Source organism: Lycium ferocissimum, chromosome 2 (assembly GCF_029784015.1).
Source record: "Lycium ferocissimum isolate CSIRO_LF1 chromosome 2, AGI_CSIRO_Lferr_CH_V1, whole genome shotgun sequence".
Lineage (NCBI taxonomy): Eukaryota > Viridiplantae > Streptophyta > Magnoliopsida > Solanales > Solanaceae > Lycium > Lycium ferocissimum.
The window spans coordinates 63272196-63291945 of NC_081343.1; the positions used below are offsets into that span (position 1 = coordinate 63272196).

The 19750-nt window shown below is 32.7% G+C and overlaps 1 protein-coding gene across 1 annotated transcript; it reads left to right on the top strand.

Moving 5' to 3' along the window:
• Positions 1 to 11298: 11298 nt before the first annotated feature.
• Positions 11299 to 12026, top strand: LOC132046707 (probable calcium-binding protein CML18). The gene has a single exon (XM_059437429.1). The coding sequence runs from the start codon at positions 11373 to 11375 to the stop codon at positions 11841 to 11843; it is 471 nt and encodes a 156-aa protein (XP_059293412.1). The 5' UTR covers positions 11299 to 11372; the 3' UTR covers positions 11844 to 12026.
• The last annotated feature ends 7724 nt before the right edge of the window (positions 12027 to 19750 follow it).

Sequence of the window (19750 nt, forward strand, 5' to 3'; positions counted from 1 at the left end):
GGTTTTAAAAAATAGGGTTTGGGTTTTAAAAAGTAAACGTAAAAATTGGGGGGGGTTGGGCTTGTGTTTGGACAAAAATTTGGGGATGAAAGAAAAAATTGGATTTTTATTTTTTGAAAAAAAGGCCGGTTTTAAATTTAAATTTATCCACTAAGTATGCTAAAATACCCCCTTAATATAAAAAATATGTATTTTTAGTATTTAGATGAAAATAAAATGACGCTGTAATATCCGGGCAATAATATGTTTAAAAATTCGGTAGGTAAATACTATTATTAAATTACGTGAAGATAAATGCAAAGGGGTGCGCATGTCTTTAAAATGTCATAATGGTAAAGACAATAATAATAATAATAATAGTAGTAGTAGTAGTAGTAGCGGTAATGACGGTGCGTAGTGACTACAACAAGATAACGAAAGCATCGTATTAATAAAATAAAAAAAAATATAAATAATCATTTCTTAAATGCCAAAATTACTATAAACGTAAATAAATATTTAGGGAAGGCGGGACAAAATTGGGTGTGTCAAGACTATAACACCCTTTTATTCATAAAAGTATTGGTGTTTTAAATTTTTTTTTGTACACAAGTGCGGATAAATTCACTAGTATCATGATAATTTGAAACTTATTTTAATTTATAAGATCAATAACCCAACGACCGTTATGCCACAGGATGCTAAAATCAAGTACACGTTTTCCACCACACTTTTAATCAGATGAAAAACATGGAGCAGAAACTGGTGAATATGAATTATTTGATGGAGCATAAGCAACAGGGAAGACCACAATAAAGTTTGAATTTCTTGATACCCTTCTATTTAGGGGACATCTGGACCAACGACTACAACAGGTTAAGCACCGCCCAAAGCAGACGCCACAACTAGCGGATGTGATAGTATTTCAAATAGGCTATACTATATCTTATTGAATTTTCACAAAGCAAATCGAATGGTTCTTTCGTTCATCACATAATTTGAAAAATAATAAAAAGGAATCCAGCAAAATGACAAGCGCCGACAGAGTTTTAAGTCAAATTGTTCAGTGGTGCATTCAACGGGAATAAAGGAATAACACCCCTGTAGGATTAATATACAACTTATTTCTTCAGTACTCCTGTTTAACATAAATTACTTGTGGTCTCAGCACTAATTGGCCAAGGCAAACTTCTCTTATGCCATCTTTAATTAACTTGTTAAGCCTTATAATTCATGCCTTTGAAAAATTTTAGGTTTCCCACATCGGCTATGGATGGGATATTTGGTCTCCTTATATGATTTTGAATATTATAAGTTAATTTTAGAGTCGAATTAGATCCAAAATTTATTTTCTTGTCATGCTATCAAGTGGGTGTTAGATTCTCCACATCGGCTATGGATCGTATATTTGTCTCCTTATATAACTTTGAACAATGTTCATATCATAAATTATCTTTGAGATTGAGTTAAATCGAAGGTCTATTTTTCTTTCTCATAATTATTGGCATCTCGAGGACCCCATGATAAGCATAAAGGAGTGTTTTGGAAAAGCAAACACAACTCGTATCAAATACGTACGTGGCACTTTTAACCATCACATATCATATGGAATAGAGTGACCTCTAATGGAAAGCAATAGATACGTACTTCACATATTCAAGTACTCTTTCATGCAGTTCTACACGCAAAGTAAGGTTGAATTATAAACTCTTAATTCATTACTATATTCTTTATCGGTGGTAGATATCTTTGCGAATCTGACTTGATGGATGAATGGACTATATGAGTGTGGAGCGGTGCGGCTTTCTATGAAATTGTGGCGACATTTCAGAAAGACTCATGAATACTAGACACGCGCATGGCCTCTTAGCGCAAAACCGCAATAACGACAAAGATTGTGCGAGTATAATGTGATAAAATAAGACGCTGGGCTTACAAAAGAATTCTTGGTTCATAGAAGTTCTAAACTTCACCAATTATTTTGTAAGTTTAATCTTATTTTATCTAGTTTTGGTTCATAGTCTACGCGACACCAGATTCGATGCATTGTATTCATACGTGAAAACCCAGCAAAATGTTGTTCTCCTTCTATTCCTTTTGAGATATGTGGGGTATTGATGAAAAAATGTGTGTAATGTCTCAGAAGGAAGTGTCCAAATTCATTCTTTCCAAAATAATGTTCATTCTCATAATATTTAGTTTATCCTAATTATATCATCCAAATATGGGTCTGATTATTTATTCAATTATGACCAATACCTTAATTAACCACTATACTAAGGTTTAAAGTAAAAACCGTTATCAGCTTTATTGTTGGTCAATCCTCATTCATCTTCCTCCATTAGTGCAATTGAATGCCTATACCATTATGGTGAAAAAGTTACTTGCTATGAGATATGAGATGGCAGTACATGTTTCTTGGACTATTAAATTAGCTATCAATATTGCATGAATCAGTCTCTATATATATTCTTAAGTTCTTCTCTTTGTGATATAGAAAAAGTGAGAATACATCAACATATCTTCTTACTCCTATTTTTCTTTTGCTGGGTTTTATAATATTACTTTAATCTTTGTTAGATTCTGACTCCTAATTTTGTACTAGAAACAGTGTTTTAAAAGGCGCGGGCGTAAGGCGAGGCGTTTTACATATGCCTCGCCCAGGCGTAAGCCCCGAGGCACGGGGCGTAAGCCCCATGGATACTTAATTTTTAATATTTTCTAAATTAATAAAATAAAAATATAAGTAAAAAATATATTAAAATTATATAAATCAAATTGAATTAGTATAAAAATGAATATATTTATTATTAACATGCTAACGTATGCATGAACTATGAACTAAAAAAAAAATAAAATGCATTACATTATGATCAAATTTGTGACAAAAAAAGTTCCTAATAATTCAAAGATAAAATTGACAATAATATACGCTCCAAAAGAATACAAATTAATGCTCCAAATAGCTAGGCCTTATCCTAAAAACTGAAGCTTAAGAAAACTAGAAAAATAAAGCATAAAGAAGGAAAATGCAAACATGGAAGATAGTAAGAATTACATTTGCCCATACAAGATAAATGATTAGAAAAAACTTACGCCCCGCCCGTACGATATTTAACTTTTTTTAAAAAAAAATATTCAATTTTGTGCGTTTTTGGCTTACGCTCGCTCTGGGCCTAGGCCCGAAGGTTGGGGCTCGCCCCAAAAACGCCTTTTAAAACACTGACTAGAAGACTTGTTGAATCCTGGGGATACACCCATACTGGGTGAAATATCCTTAAGGACAGCGTCTTAATTGACATGGCTCAAGCTTTCAAGATTTTCTATACAAGGGTTCGTGATCTAGTATTTTCCGACAGCGTTCGTGATGGAGTATTTTCCGATAACGTTCGTGATGGAGTATTTTCCGTAAGATTTCCAACACTTTCTACATATACTAGATGATGCAAGCCCAAAGACAAAAATAGCATCACACTTTTTTTTTAGTCTGTCTAAACAAGAATGATATATTTTTATGTTTAGAAATCATTTAACTTGAAACTTCCCCTTTTACCTTTAATGAAATGATTTAAATCCACACAAATATCTATGACTTGTTTTAGACCACAAGTTTCAAAGATCTTTCATTTCTTTTTTAAACTTCTTGCCTAATCAAATTATATCACATAAATTAGGACAGAGAGAATACATTTTAGTAATATTTTTTTTATTATAGAAAGTATTATAATTCAATTAATTGAAAATATCAATAAATTAGTTTACTTAGTCCGCTTCTCCCATTTTTGACTTTCCTGATTTGGTTCTCCAATTGAAAGATTTGAAATACACCTTCTCCTACCGAGTTTCATGTCATCATCTCTTTCTACTCAACAACACTGAAAAGCGCTTTCATGTGTTAGCATCTGTTGTAGTCTTAAATTTTTAAGTATAGACCAACTTCATCATTTTAAGAAAATATGTGTATACGTTTTTGACCGTTTATATTTCGTCTTCTTGATGTTATTCCTCATTATTTGTGTGAGACGTATGTGTCTAAAATTAGTGCATTTTTATCCTTACACAAAGGTATAAGTTTTAAATCTTTTGGTTTTATGACTTCTTTAGCGGTTTTTGTGTTCAATTTAAATCATTATTTCTTTTTTCCTGAATTTCTCTTCTTTAAAATTTCACTAAGCGTACCTTTACCATTTTCTGAACTTATTATCATTCTTTAAATGTCTTTTTTTTTTTTTGGGCAATTGTCCCCTATCTTTTAAATTATTAGGGAATTTGTCTATTACAAATTAAAAACTTTATCCTAATAAAATATTTGGATCCTTTCATTGTAAAAATATTGAAGCACACTACTAATCATTTCAATTTTTCATATTACTATTATGGGCCTAATTCATTATATTTTTCACAAATTGTTGAAAGAAAAAATTCCATCTTTCAAAATAAATATGTTGTATACTTTATAAGATATTAGGTTTGTAGGATATTTTGTTTTTAATGAAACATTTATTAAGTCATATAATAAGAATTGATTCCTCATTTGCTCTAGAAATTGATCAAATTGACATAAAAAATTGACCTTAAAATAAAATTTGATAAGCAAATATTTGAAATTGGTAAATTAGTGAGGTGATTCTTGTGAGCTCTTTCTTATTCTTATTTAACATGATTGAGATGTTGGAGGGTGTAATACAATTTTCTTCATTATAGCTCACTATTGAATTTAGCTTTAAAAAAGGGAATTTGTCTATTACAAATTAAAAACTAAAAAAATGGAAGAAATTGCACGAATTGTCCTTCAAATGGGCTGGTATTTAATTTTTGCCTTTAGCAATTAATTTTAGGAATAATTTCAATAATATACAATCCAGCATAAAATATTGCATCCACGTAGTTATATTTTTAATTTACATCTGTATAGCCAACTTTTTTTAAAATAGTGTTTATACACACGATATACAACATTATACACTTACTGTAAATAATGTGTCGATCTTATATAAAAGTGTATAATAATGTATAAAAGGGTCATTTTGGGTAATATTAAAACTATGAGTCATTTCGGGTAAATATTTTTTCCAAATAGACATAAGTCAAGTTATATTTCCTAAATTTTATGCCTAGTGGCCATAAGTTTTTAATGGTGCGTATCTTAACTTGTGAGATATTATGATACAGAAATATAAATTTATATCCCACAATTTTTTTTTTAGGGATAAAAGTTAAACAGCTACACAAAATAAGGGCATAAGTGACAATGAGCCTAAAAAATGCGAGGGATTTTTAGAGAGAGAAAGTTTTGGTAGGACCCACAGCACACATGTGGATCCCCACCTTAATTTTTTTTTTTTTTTTTTACATGACTAGGAGTTTGACGACGATACTACCACTAAACTCATGCTTCTGTAATAGTTAAATATAGATCTATATAGCCATCTATATACAAAGTTGCTAGGCTTGAGTAGGAGAAATAGCTCCTTTCCCTGGCATCTTTGCTACGTTGTAATTAATAAAAGGGAAAAGGGTCAAAAATATTCCTCACTGGAAAAATTTAAATATTTTCCGAACTTATTTTGTCAAAAATCCTCTCATCCCAAGTTTTCAAATATACCTCATTGACGGAAATTATCTCGTCCCAAAATAATTCGAAATCATTTTAAACTGCTCCATCATTTAAATCTGATCCAACTAAACAATAACCCATACGAACCCCTTATTCCCCAATTCCTCAAACTTCATACCTACGAATTTGGAGGAATAAGGGATCTTACTGAGTTATTATTTATTGGGTCGGATTTAAAAATGACGGAGGTGGTTTAAAAAAATAATTCCTGATTATTTTTGGATAATTTTTCCAAGACAGGGGTATATTTGAAAACTTAAAGGATGAGAGGGGTATTTTTGATCCAAAATAAGTTCGGAGGATATTTTTAGCCTTTTTTCCAAAGTAGAGGGGTATTTTTGACCCTTTTCCCTTAATAAAAACATATCAATTGCTACTTTCTTACGTTATTTATGTTTATACACCTGACATATTTAAGGAATGATAATTGGGAACAAAATAATGAAATGCATTATAATTTCGTTACTTTCGTTTATAATTTATCATAGCATCCTATGAAATATATTAGGTTTTCACTACTCCAATTTTCTCAAAATATATTCTCAATTTCGTAAATGAAATGTTGCACTAATGATAAAATTGAGGATCATTAAATCACGATATTTAACTCTGTGGGTCTTTTTAGTTTATCATATTCCTCTTTACGATGGTTAATGTAATTTCAACGTGCCTGTATAAATATACTGAACTAGCTATATGATAAAAGAAATTCATCTTTTTTCTTTTCCAAATAAGAGAGGGAAATTCATTTCTTTTGTTATTAGATCAAACTTTTAACTTGTTCCCTCCATAAGTGAAACTAAGGGCTCGTTTGGTTAGAAAATAAGTTATCGTGGGATTGTTATTCCACCCTCAATGTGGGATAAAAAAACACTATAATCTTGGGATAATTAATCCCGGGATTAGTTATCCCGAATTTTTATTCCAACCAAAAGTAGAATAAGGCGGCACTGAATTTTTATCCCAGGACTATTTTTGCTTATCCATCGTACCAAACGAGCCCTTAAAGTATCATACACTCAACGCTTTTACTATTGTGAGCTTAGAAGCCAAGAAATTTCACCCATTGCTTGGCATGCATTTCGGCACTTCTGGGTAAGTCAAGACAAGGAAAACACAGGTTTGGACTTTGGAGTATAGCTTAATTATTTTCTATTTTTGGAGAGGGTCATCATATGTTATTCGGTAGATTTATACCTCCAAATGATAATGAGAATATAATTGTTTGAAGATATAACATAACTAATAAATAAAATAGTATGTTCTCTCTAATAATTTTAAATTTCAGATGTTGTCGACCACACACTTCAACATGGTAACATAACAACAAAAATTCAGGATTCGGGTTACTATCACCCATTATCAAGAAGTATTTCACGTGCTTAACTCATCAAAAAGAATCCGGAAGTACGGGTTGAAGACATAATTAAATAAATAAAAGTGTGATAACTCTAATAATTTAAATTTTTAGAGATGATTACACACTTAAACAACAAAGCTTAAAATTGAATACAAAATATTTACAATTCAATTACAACTTCCAACGTGCTTCTTTTAGTTACCATATTAATTAGTACTGCAGGATCAAAATTCATTTGAAAGTCTTCTCATTTTCTTCTTTTTATAATCCCGCTGTCTAGGTATCCTCTTTAGTCTTACTTTAAAGCAAAACGCAAAAAGTATAAAATGCCAAGTCATGTATTGTTATCCATCCCATTCCAATGTTGCAAGTAGTTAACAGAAAAAAGGAAGTTAAATACCGGACTGGGACAAGAAACTGAATTACATAATACAAACGCGTTTTGATGGTGTCAAATATTCGACAAGATATATGGAATTTATAAATTCAACTTGACTTTGATGTAATCAGACGAACAGAAACAGGAACGAGCAATCCAAATACGTATAATATAATTAGACAAATTTGAACTGAAACTGAATGCCGAATTTGCTAACGTGAAGTGAAAGATAAGAATCCTTCGTTTTCCAGATCCGTCAGCATGTGATGTCCCATTATTGATATGAAGCTAAGTCACTGCTTTCCTGTTCTTTTTTTTTTTTTTGTTTCAAATTAGGCTCACCGCTTTTCCCTGAACTCACGCCGTGACAGATATCTGTCCTCGCTCTAGCATTTACTATTAGATGTTCTCCTAACTGCTTGCTTCGTTAATCATTCGTGATATAGGGTGTGCTTGGTACTAGGGAAAGCAATTGGTTAAAATGTTTTGAAAAATAATATTTGGAAGAAAATTTTAGAAAATTTTATTAGTGAAAAAAGTTCTACATTAGCTGATATTTCAATCTACCCAATGCCCCAACCGGCCCCATCCCTTGACAATCCAAGCCCTGGCCCCGCCACCCCCGTTCCATTCCCATGCTGTTTTGCTAGATTCAACATAACAACATATTCAGTGAAATTTCATAAAGTTCGATTTACTAATAGATGCAGACGTTAATCCCCATCCCAACCGGCCCCATGGACAAGAAAATGAAAAAAACCGTTGTGCTAGATTATATATATAAATGCCTTTAAAAACCGCCACCCAAATATTAAAAAATAAGTAAAAAATTGACTTATTTTCCAAAAATCATTTTCTTTCATACTGAACACAACCACTAATTTTCCCCATAAATGGCATAGTCAGAATTTCAATCATTCAGCTAAATAAAATTTGCACCAACCAAGCTTATTAAGGAAATAAAATGCTCCACTCCCCAAAGAAAATTTCAAATCTGAAATATTTGATTAAGGATAATAGTATCTCATTCATATACTCAATTGTAAATATATATAGAGCCCGTTTGGATAATTGGCTTATAAGTTGCTGAAAACAACTTATAAGTTGTTCAGCTTTTTTGAGTGTTTGATTGACCAGCTTAAAGCCATTTTATGCTTAAAATAAGCCAAAAAAATAAGGAATTTTTACGTGTTATAGCTACTTCTAATACATAATTAGTGATAATAACTACCTTTTATTTTAATTACTAATAATAACTAAATACTTTTTTAATTTAACTATTATAGCTACACAGTAATTTTTAAATTACCATTTCACAAATACACCTAAAAATTAGCACCCCCAATCCCATATCCCTTTATACAATATTAATCACTTAATATACATTACCATTCTCTCTCTTTTTCATAACTTTACCTTTTATGATCGTCTTCTTCCTCTCTAAAAAATTTCACTTCCATTCTCACCAAAAGATCGTATTCTTTCTTTTTTTTTTTTCAAAAAAAAAAATCATTTTCTTTCTATCCCATCTCTTTGAACTATTTGTGTTATTATTCTTCCACAAAATCAACTTGGTGGAAGTGATTGTTTTTGCCCATAAATGGAGAAGGGAGAGAGTTTTATCAGGGAATTTAAAATATATGTATTTGTGTATGTTGCTATGATATAACTACCAATTGTTGTGGTTGGTGGTGTATTTTTTAAGTTTTTCTATATATTTGTGTATTTTGTTCAAATTAATTCCATGTTCAATTAGTTTTAAATACCTGGTGACGCAAATACAAAGTTTCTATATATTTATGTATTTTGTTCAAATTAATCCCATCAAAAAATATGGGTGATGCAAATTGTTACTCACACAAATACATGAGATTTAATTTAAAATACACGGGGTTTGTGGAAACTTCAAATACATATGCTATCAAATACATGGGTAAATAAAAAACGAAATTAATATTGAAAACTTCAAATACATTACCACTATATATAGTGATGCAAATTGTTACTCACACAAATACATGATATTTAATATAAAATACATGGAGTTTGATTGAAACGTCAAATACATTAGTTATGCTATCAAATACATGGGTAAATAAAAAACGAAATCAATATTGAAAACTTCAAATACATTGTCGTTGATTGATCGTGTTTGTTTTGTCAATGTATTTTCGAGGTGTTGAAGATTTAATTTGAAATTTGAATTTTTACGTTTGAATGTCAAGAATGCTAAATGAAAAGAGAAAGTGTATGAAAGGGATTATTACAAGAGATTTTGCGCAAAAGAAGGTAAAATATCTTAATTACTCATTTAATACCACCGTTATAGCCTAAAATAAAGGAATTCGTTTTTTTATCAAGCATGCTCATGTATTTGCCGTCAACAAATACATGCGAAAACATACACAAAACCGATTTTTAGCTACGAATGGTAATATTAAAAGGGTATACAAAATTTTAAACCCATTTTGAGAAATTTTCCAAACAGGCATCTAAACAGGCTCATACACTCAATCTTTAACTTACACTCCTCCTTTCTTTTCCTTTAAGACCTATTTTGTAAAACCCTTTAATCTCACTCACCGAAGGGGCAGGCCATTATCCACTATTGCTCCATTTTTCTACACCCACATCGTGTCGATTGTTTATTCGTTAATCAAAAAGGCTTTTTCCTAAAAATAGACTTTTACACTTATATATCCGCAAAAAGCCTCAAGACAATTTTCGCTAGACACATGGCACGATTGATTTATATACTCTCGTCTATGGCTGACCTTTTTAAGCTTTTAAATTTTTATTTTTACATAGCTAATTAATGAAGGAAGAAATAACTTAATTTTGATAATAGTGGTCTAAAGGTCATTCAATTACAACTTGTAGTCTCTAGTGACAATTCAAGAACATGTACTACTTGTTAGATCTCCTATTTAACACCCTCATTGCAGGGGCGGATCCACACCATTGGATGTGGGTTTGCGAGAACCCACAACTTTTATCCGAACCTTGTATTTATAATGTGAAACCCTTTAAATATATAAGAAATTTGGCCGAGAAACCAAGAACAGACATCATGCTATTGGCCGAAACCCACAAGCCTTCAAATCTAATCCGCCTCTGCCTTATTGGTACCACAACAACAATAATAATATAGCTAGTGTGATCCTACAAGCGAGGTTTCGGGAGGATAGATATATACAGTCATTATCCCGATCTTATGTGAGGTAGATAGGTAGTTTCTGATAGACCCTCACTCAAAACCAGGTCAGTCTGACAAATGCAAAGCGAAAGCTGTGATGAAAATACTGTAAGAAAAAAATTATTGACAACAAAAGAATAGATTGATTATAAAAGATTCACATATTCAATTCTAAGTAGTAATATAATATATAACGAATCATAGCTATAAATAAAAAAACTATTAATTACTGATTGCTTTATATGCGGTCGTTTTTAAACAAAACTTATATCCATAAGGAAATATTTGTTTCATTCCAAGTTAAAGATTGTCCATGAGAATTATTCACTTTTTTCCGAAAATATTTTTTCACTTTTTTCATTTTATGATGTTTGGTCATAAAAATTTCAGGAATTTAAAAAACAACCAAAACTTGTTTTTTACTTTTTTTTTTTTCACTTTTAATATATTCAAACAACCAAATATTCTTTATAAAAATTATAACCAAATACAACTCCATCTTCAACTCTAACTCTAAAATACCAAATAAAGTGAAAAATATTTGATTTTCATGACCAAACCCAGCTAATAAACTTTTACCAGAATTTAGAAGTCCTCATTTATTACTCCTATTACGTTACTACCCATGCGAGCGTTCGTACTGGATCCAGTCTCACCAAATAAATAAAAAGCGACCTGGACTTCACGCGAAATCCCGCGTGACAGACAATTATATCCCACTTTTCCGCGTTAAACCGCGTGATCCTCTCATATATAAATTCCCATCAACTAACTCACAACTGAAAAAAAATCTCTTGCCCTTTCCTCTTCTTTTCCCTTCCAATCCAATCTGTCTCCACAAATGGCCGAAACTTCAAGCTATTCCAAAGAGCCAACAATTTCATCTGTGGAGATGGAGGAAGTCGAGAAAGTTTTCCGAAAATTCGACGCCAATGGCGACGGAAAAATCTCGTTATCGGAACTCGGCGCGATTCTCAATGCGCTAGGCAGTAAGACCTCGCCAGATGAAGTAAAGCGAATAATGCTTGAAGTTGATACTGATGGTGACGGTTTCATTGACTTGAAAGAGTTTGCAGCATTTCACTGTCCTGGAAGTGAAACGGACAGTGAAAAAGAGCTACGAGAGGCGTTCGGTTTGTATGATAAGGACAAAAACGGAAAGATCACGGCGGCGGAGTTGCATTCTGTTATGAAGAGTTTAGGAGAGAAGTGTTCGATTAAGGATTGTCGTCGTATGATTAGCAAAGTTGATGTTGATGGCGATGGATGTGTTAACTTCGAGGAGTTTAAGAAGATGATGAGTAGGACTTGACGACTTTTCAGATTATAACGGTAGGTTTTAATTGGAACTGATTTCTCTGAACTTTGTAGATATTCTGCCTGCTTTTATTTTCTCTTGTTTGACAGATTTATGCCGTGAGTTTTTGCTGTCAATCCAACTCTAACTGTAGTTAGTTCTGAAGATATTCCGAATCAGCAAAAGCTTTTTCTATTATGATTTTGGGCTGTCAGTAATATATTTGCTGAATTTGTCGGTTAAGATCTAATTTGATTACAGTGATTAGACAAAAAGGGAACAGAATAATACATTACTCTCTTTTTCCCAATTTACGGTACTTTTCAGTTTCGCATATTCAAACTTCATTAATTTTGACTAAAATTTTAAGATGTATTTTTTATTAAATTGATATAAGAAAAATTATAACTTCCAGCACTTTCTTTTCATTTAGTAATTTTTCACCAGATTGATATGAGAAAAAATCATAATTTATATTTCCTCTATCCCATAATAAGTGTCACTAAACAAAAGAAATTAAAAAAATAATGTGAAGTTTACTAAATTACCTTTATATAATAAAAATAAATTATTTATTTCTTTTGATTAGAGCATGCACAAGTATTAATTTTTTTATATTGGAAATCCAACAATACTAAATTATGTCTTAATCATCATTTAGATGTTACTTTAATTTGTAAGTTTTTGTCTGAGGGTAGAGTTGAAAAAATTTAGTTAATTTATATCTTGATTTTCTAATCAGGTGACACTTATTATGGGAAGGAGGGAGTAGTATTTTTCAGGTAGTTTCAATATATAATTCAGTTTATAGTCAAAGTTCATGTAATTTAAATTTCAAAAAATGAAAAATATCACATAAATTGAAATAAAGGGACTAAAAAATGATAATTCGTTCATGTAATTTAAATTTCAAAAAATAAAAAATATGACATAAATTGAAATAAAGGGACTAAAAAATGATAATTCGTACTTCCTATTATGTACTCGTGCAATTTACTATTCACGCGCAATCCATCTCTTTTAATTGATTTATTATTGTGATTGGTTGATACTTTGGAGTGCTGCTGAAGAAATTTGTGGCGTACGAATTTTGATAGTGCCAAAGACCACACGGAATTGTAATCGTGTTGATAGGGCAACGCGTTTCTGGGTTTCGTATTGCTAGTGCTAATGCGTACTCCGCCCAATGTCAGTTTTTTCTTTTTCCCTCCGTTTTTCATTTATTAGGGGCGGCTGGCATTTAATACTACTTCCACTTGCTTTTGACACTTTTTGTCATTTTCACAATTCCGTTTCAAAAAATAAATAAGTAGTGTTAATGGTCAAAAACATTAACTACGTCATTTTTTCGCGAGGACAGCTCATCTATCCGTTGGTTTTTTCTTCTACCGAATTATCACCATTTATGTATTAAAAAAATATACGTAGTTGAGTAAATGGTGATAGAGTTTATGTAGGAAAAAGAAACAAGAAACAGCTGATAAATTGGCCTAGAGCCTGTTTGAATTGGCTTATTTTAGGTGCTTTTAAGCCAAAATAATTTTTAAGCACTTTTATAGTATTTAGATAAAATAAAAAAGTGTTTTTAAGTCAAAATAACAAAAATAAGTCAAAAGAATTCTAGTTTATGACTTTTGGCTTATATAAGTCAAAAGTCATAAGTCAATCCAAACGGGTTTCTAGTCAGTTTTGAGGTGTGGTGATCGTTCAAGTAGGAAAATAATTGATAGCTAAGTCGTGAAACTGCGAAATAGTGATAGTTCAAATGTTTTTTTTTTAAATAATATTTATTTCTCAGGTAGGTAGGGAAGGGAAATGGAAGCGATTATAAGCATTAGGGATTTGAACCTCACCAACAATAAAGTTGAGACTCAACCAACTCAGCCTACTAGATCCCTACTAATTCAAGACAATTCAAATACATCAAGAAGAATTAAAATACATTCATAATTTAAGACAATCTTCAACCATGGAAGACTTTCACTACGAGAGGTTCTTCCACCACCAGAGGTACTTGCACCACCACGGCTTCGTAAGTGACACAAACGCTTATCATGGCCAAACTCCTTACTCGTCTAGCACCTTCGAGAGTGTGTCCTATCTGGAACATCCATTTGATTGGGAATCCGAGTTCGTGCGTTCACATGAATTTTACGGATATACTCCATGTTAGCAATCATTAAAAATGGCTCGTTTGGCCAATAAGATTTATCACCAAGTGGTTAGAAACCTCTGGCATATGCTTTAAGATAATTTTCGACGTTGTATTCGAATGCCAAATACGTGGATATCATTTTTCCCATTGCCTGGAAACACTTAATGGCATGAGAACACCTAAGATGTGTATGATTGCCACTTACCACAGCTACACGTTCTCGTTCTCTCATAAACGGTATGAAGGTTTCCTCCCTGACCTTAGTAATAACCTGTCCGGACTTTATACACATATTCGGCATAGTTATACTTTACCACATGGTGTAGTTCACATTTTTTCCTATAATGCTAGAACATTTGTACAGGTTTTGGCATCAACCTCCCACCATCTACTAATATGGCTCTGGCATGTCTTGTTCTAGTGGCAAACCGCTCCACAACTTACTTGAAAGTCATTCTCACCGCAAGAATCCCAATTTCCCGCTGCATTTTTTAGCAAACCATTGAATGACTCCGAATTGTTTGTTGTTAGCATCCCCATCTTCTACCTCCATCCGCATGTAATGTGCATTTCTCAATCTCGATAACCTTCAACCAATTATATGATATTGGATTCAGTGTCTGGATCATCTCCATCCGTATAAGAAACATTTTTTGTTGATGCTCCATTGCAGCCGTCCACATCAATTTGTTTAGTATGGCGTTTCTAAATTTTGTTTGGTTATGTGCCTTAAACAAAATCGATGGTAAGCAAAAGGAGGTTGTCACCCCGACAAATTAGACATACTGTGTATTATGGCTTAATGTCGATCAGATAGCACGCATGTGCCCATATGATTCTTAATAACATATCGCCTTAAATGTGTCAAAAACATCCCCCATGTGTCGTTGCTTTCGTTAGCGGCAATGACGAAAGCAAGAGGAAATATCGACCCATTGACATCCATCCCTACTGCAATCAGTAGGTTGATGTCATATACCCCGTACACATGGATGCCATCTATGGATATAATTGGCTTAAGAATGAAGAAAAAAACCATCAATGTATGGTTTAAATGTCCAAACACAAAATTGAAAATGTTACCGGCAACGAGCTTCCACTTGCTACAACAAGATCAGATTGAATTTTTGTAGAACCGTATATACCTCAAGAATCGCCGGAAAGAGCCCTCCCATGTATCATAAATCATCTCAAAAGCCCGCCTACGTCCGAGATATCCCTTTTCTCTTGCTTATCGTTTTACGATATGTTTCCTTAACGTTTCTAATGCAATCTTTGATGGGATACCTGGACAAGTTTAAATAAACACATTTAGCAATGATATGATAATTTAATTGATGCCAAAATTATAACGAACTCGGTCGAATAGCTTACCTTGGGGTTTCGGCAACGTGAACAAGTAACATTTGAGTAATCATATTTGTATCTAAATTAAAATGGTCTATTTGATTCTCTCCCATATCACAGGTGTGACGTGGGTAGAATTTGTGATAATCCACATGCTATCATGCTTAACAATACCACGAAGCATCCATTGACAACCTTGATACTATAGTTTGCAAACCAGTCTCAAGATCTTTTGGGTTGAATCATCAACCTTAAACTCCCTCATTCCTTGGTAGTTAATAATTTTGACCGCCCTCTGCAATGCTTTTTTGAATTCGAATATCATGCCTGTTGTAAGGTGAACTTGATCCCTTACAAGATCGACCGATTCTTTCCACAATTTATGGCGAACTGGATCATCTTCTTTGGTGTAGATGAAGGCATCAGGACGAACTTGAAGATTGTCAAGATATGGAATCAAGTCAGAATGCCACTGCATTGGGCTTTCGGCCATCGGTTCTTATTGGTGAATTGGGCTTTTGGCCATCAGTTCTTGCTGGTTTGGCCGACTTTGCATCATTTCTACTAATTGTAATTCCTGCATACGAGGATTAACATTAACCTCATCATTATCATCATCGTCGGACTCCTCTGCATTCGGTATTTTATCGCTATCACTCGACGATGTTTCTATAATTAGGATAATCATCATCATCTAGTAAAGGGCTCTTCCTACATGAAAAATAGGTAGGATATTTTAAATACCAACATCAAAATATATATGGATTATTTAATAGCAAGGTGATGAACCTACCAATTATGATCAATATTGTCAGGGTTTGAAGAAGGAACAACTACACCGAAATCAACATTTGGTGCCACTGGCGAGTTTTGTGTGTAGTTTTCACTACAGAGACAGTTCAAGTAGTGTAAATACTAAACATCAAAACACTTATATTATTTAATTAATAAAAAGTATACCTACCGATAATAATCAGTTGCATCGAACTGAGGGGATTGCCCAATATTACTCATATCAGGTGTATAACCCTAAAAAGAGACAAAAAAAAAACATTACTATTACTATATGTATAATAAAATAAACATGTGTTACTACACAAAATTATAATTTAAGAATGGATATTTATCAATTTTCACCGTAATTTTGATTAAATTGCTGGCTTAGAGTTTCCAGCGGCACCTGACCACTCAAAATGTGTCCATAAGAACTCAAGTCTGTATAGGTGTTGCCATGAGTAGGCTGGACTTGAGGGGCTTCCTGATGACTGCGAGGTATCCTCTCAACATACATTTTAAGAACATTGATGTTGCCTAACCCCCTATATTCTTCTGGCGCCATCAAATAATTCTTCAAAGAGTCATGGTTATCATCATCGATAATCCACTCACCATAAAGCACTAAACCTTGTGCTGCAATGGTTGTTTGGTATCTGCCTACTACATATAATTCACATTCACGATTAGTTTTTCATTCTTCTGTGTAAGGCATTGAGTAATGTTTGGTAATCCAACATAGTTGGATACTTAACATGAGCTTTTGGTTTATTACTACGAACAATATTATTATCATAAAAAATCTCCCCATCCCAAAATAAAGAAACCTTAACAGTGAAGGGGAAGAAGACATTTTTTTTAAGAACTTTCGAGTTTTTCTTTCTTTCAAGAATGTTAAAAAAGATCACTTAAACTTATAAAATGGATGAGTGTTTACCTCATCCAAACTTCATATTAAATAGAAAAAACTTAAGCGTTTGAAAACTCAATATTTTGCGCAATATAAGTGTGTCATATATTTGTGCATGGTGTTGTCACATCAAGTATGTGAAAACTCAATATTTTGCGTACTAATTTAGTGCGCAATATAAGTATGTCATATATTTGAGCATGGTGTTGTCACAGCAAGCATGTGAAAACTCAATATTTTGCGCACTAATTTAGTGCGCAATATAAGTGTGTCACATAAAGCGTCTGAATTTGAGCATGGTGTTGTCACATCAAGTTTGTGAAAACTTAATATTTTACGCACTAACTTAGTACACAATATAAGTGTGTCATATAAAGCATCTGAATTTGAGCATGGTGTTGTCACATCAAGTATGTGAAAACTCAATAAGTGTGTCATATAAAGCGTCTGAAATTGAGCATAGTGTTGTCACATCAAGTATGTGAAAACTCATATTTTGCGCATATAAATATTGCGCAGTGTAAGTGTGTCATATAAAGCGTCTGAAATTGAGCATGGTGTTGTCATATCAAGGTGTAGTATATAACATGAACGACGAACAACGAGCATTCACAAGAAACAAGTTATTATGGCATTTTGGAACCAATTTTCTGATATTGGTTCTATTACATGTTTTACCCCAACAAACATATTCGAAGCAATGGGTAGGACATGGAAACTAGATGAGGATGATTTTAAATACTCAAATAACCTGAACCACAGATACAATCAAGAATACAATGAGAGCTGAGTGGAATTGGCGTGTTAGGGAGGTTGAAATGGTAAAACAAAACTTGAGGGCACTCGGACTCAAACGTCCAAAAAGTCGTGCTACGTCAATGCCTCGTGGTACACTATAAGAGTTCAATTTCGTTCTTAACCGTTTTCGCGAAGAGAACAATCGGATGAAAATACATTGCCTCAGGGTAGAATATTATCAACGAGGTTACGTCGATTCGGTATCCAGGCTCGGGATTGACCGTGAGATGTCCGACGAAGATGAATTCCCGTGATCCTATTAATATTTTTTATAATAAAGTAAATAGGTAGGGTCATAAGGAGGACCCCAAGGTAGAGGTGGGCACGGTACGATATATACCGATTACCATACCAAAATCGAAATTTTTAATACCGCGATTTTGGTATTATGGTATTTGGTACGGTATTTGGTATGCATTTTTTAAAGTTTTGGTATTTGGTACGGTATCCGGTATTGATAAAGAAAATACCGAAATACCGAATACCATACCGAAGTATTCCATATAGTTACATATATAATTCATATATATATTTATAATACTAACAAATATATAATTAGTATTAGTACAAACTAATTGTTTAGACGTTAGAATTGCTTGTAGTTTCTTTTAAATATTTTCACATGTGTAAGATATGTTAGTATGATATAATTGATTGAAATGCCCTTTTTGTGTACTGAAGTATATATATCTTAATTGAAATGTCTTTTTTGTGTAATTGATTAATAAAGGGCATTGCTTATACTTTCTTTTGAATATGTTTACACGTGTAAGGTGTTAGTATAATATAATTGAGACGTTTCTTGAATAGCCGAAGTCTTAATTCTTTATTATATGTATATAGGTAAGTCGTAGTCGAACAAACTATGGTTACCGAATTACCATACCGAAAAATACCAAAATCGAACTTAAAAATAACAAACCGTACCGAATTAATTTGGTATGGTAATGGTATAGTATTTTTAATTACTGAAAACCGAAATTACCGAACCAAAGTTGCAAATACCGTACCATACCGTACCATGCCCACCCCTACCCCAAGGGACTTGGAGTTTTGCAACTATATAAGTAGCCTTTCATTTGTTATTAAACAACAACATATTCAATGTCGAGTAGTAGAAATGTAGATTGGTCTGTATTCTTTCCAAATGATTCGAATAACAGTGGTGATGATAGCCCAAATTATAGTAGCTATTCCGATGAACCGAGTTTTCTTGATAACTATGAATTCATGCTAGACGATTTGAAGCCCAACCTTTTAATAGAGCGTAATGATGATTTTCGCAAGCTGAAATATTCAGATCCACGAGAATATTATTGCGGGTTACGCCGAGGATCGGCATATCGGCATGCCGAATTAAAATGTCTTGTCCGTGACTTGAAAAATCTCAACGTTCAAATCCCAACAAGATACTCAATGGCCATGCCTCGAGTAGGTCCACATTCTTGTGAGCTCGCCGTACATAGGATTAGAAAAGAAAACAACAGAATGCTAGCAAGACGTTGTAGATTTTACATGGTGAAGTTGGCCGAAGAACAAGCATCATCAATAGGTAGAGAACTAACATCTACAGAAAGAAGATATGCCTTAAGAAATCCAAAATATTGTTCGGAGGACGATATTGTGAACTTCTATTCTGATGATGATTAGGGGTTATTTTGGTTTACTATCTTAGTTTGTGGGTCATTTAAGTTTCGGAGTCATGCGGTTAATTTTTATTTTTTATATATTATGAAGTCATCAATTTGAAAAAAAATTAGTATGTTTTTAATTTTCTTTGATTGTTATAGTCTATTATTAATTTATATAAGCTTCTTGGAGTTAGTAATACATACAAAGTTCAACAATTCACAATTTTAAAGAAAATACAAATAAATTAGTACGTAAAAGATGCTGATTACATAATACGTGAAAACGTACAACTAGTAAAAACAAAAT

Excerpts from the sequence above, each read along its gene's own strand:
- LOC132046707 (XM_059437429.1), top strand. The coding sequence starts at position 11,373 with ATGGCCGAAACTTCAAGCTATTCCAAAGAGCCAACAATTTCATCTGTG.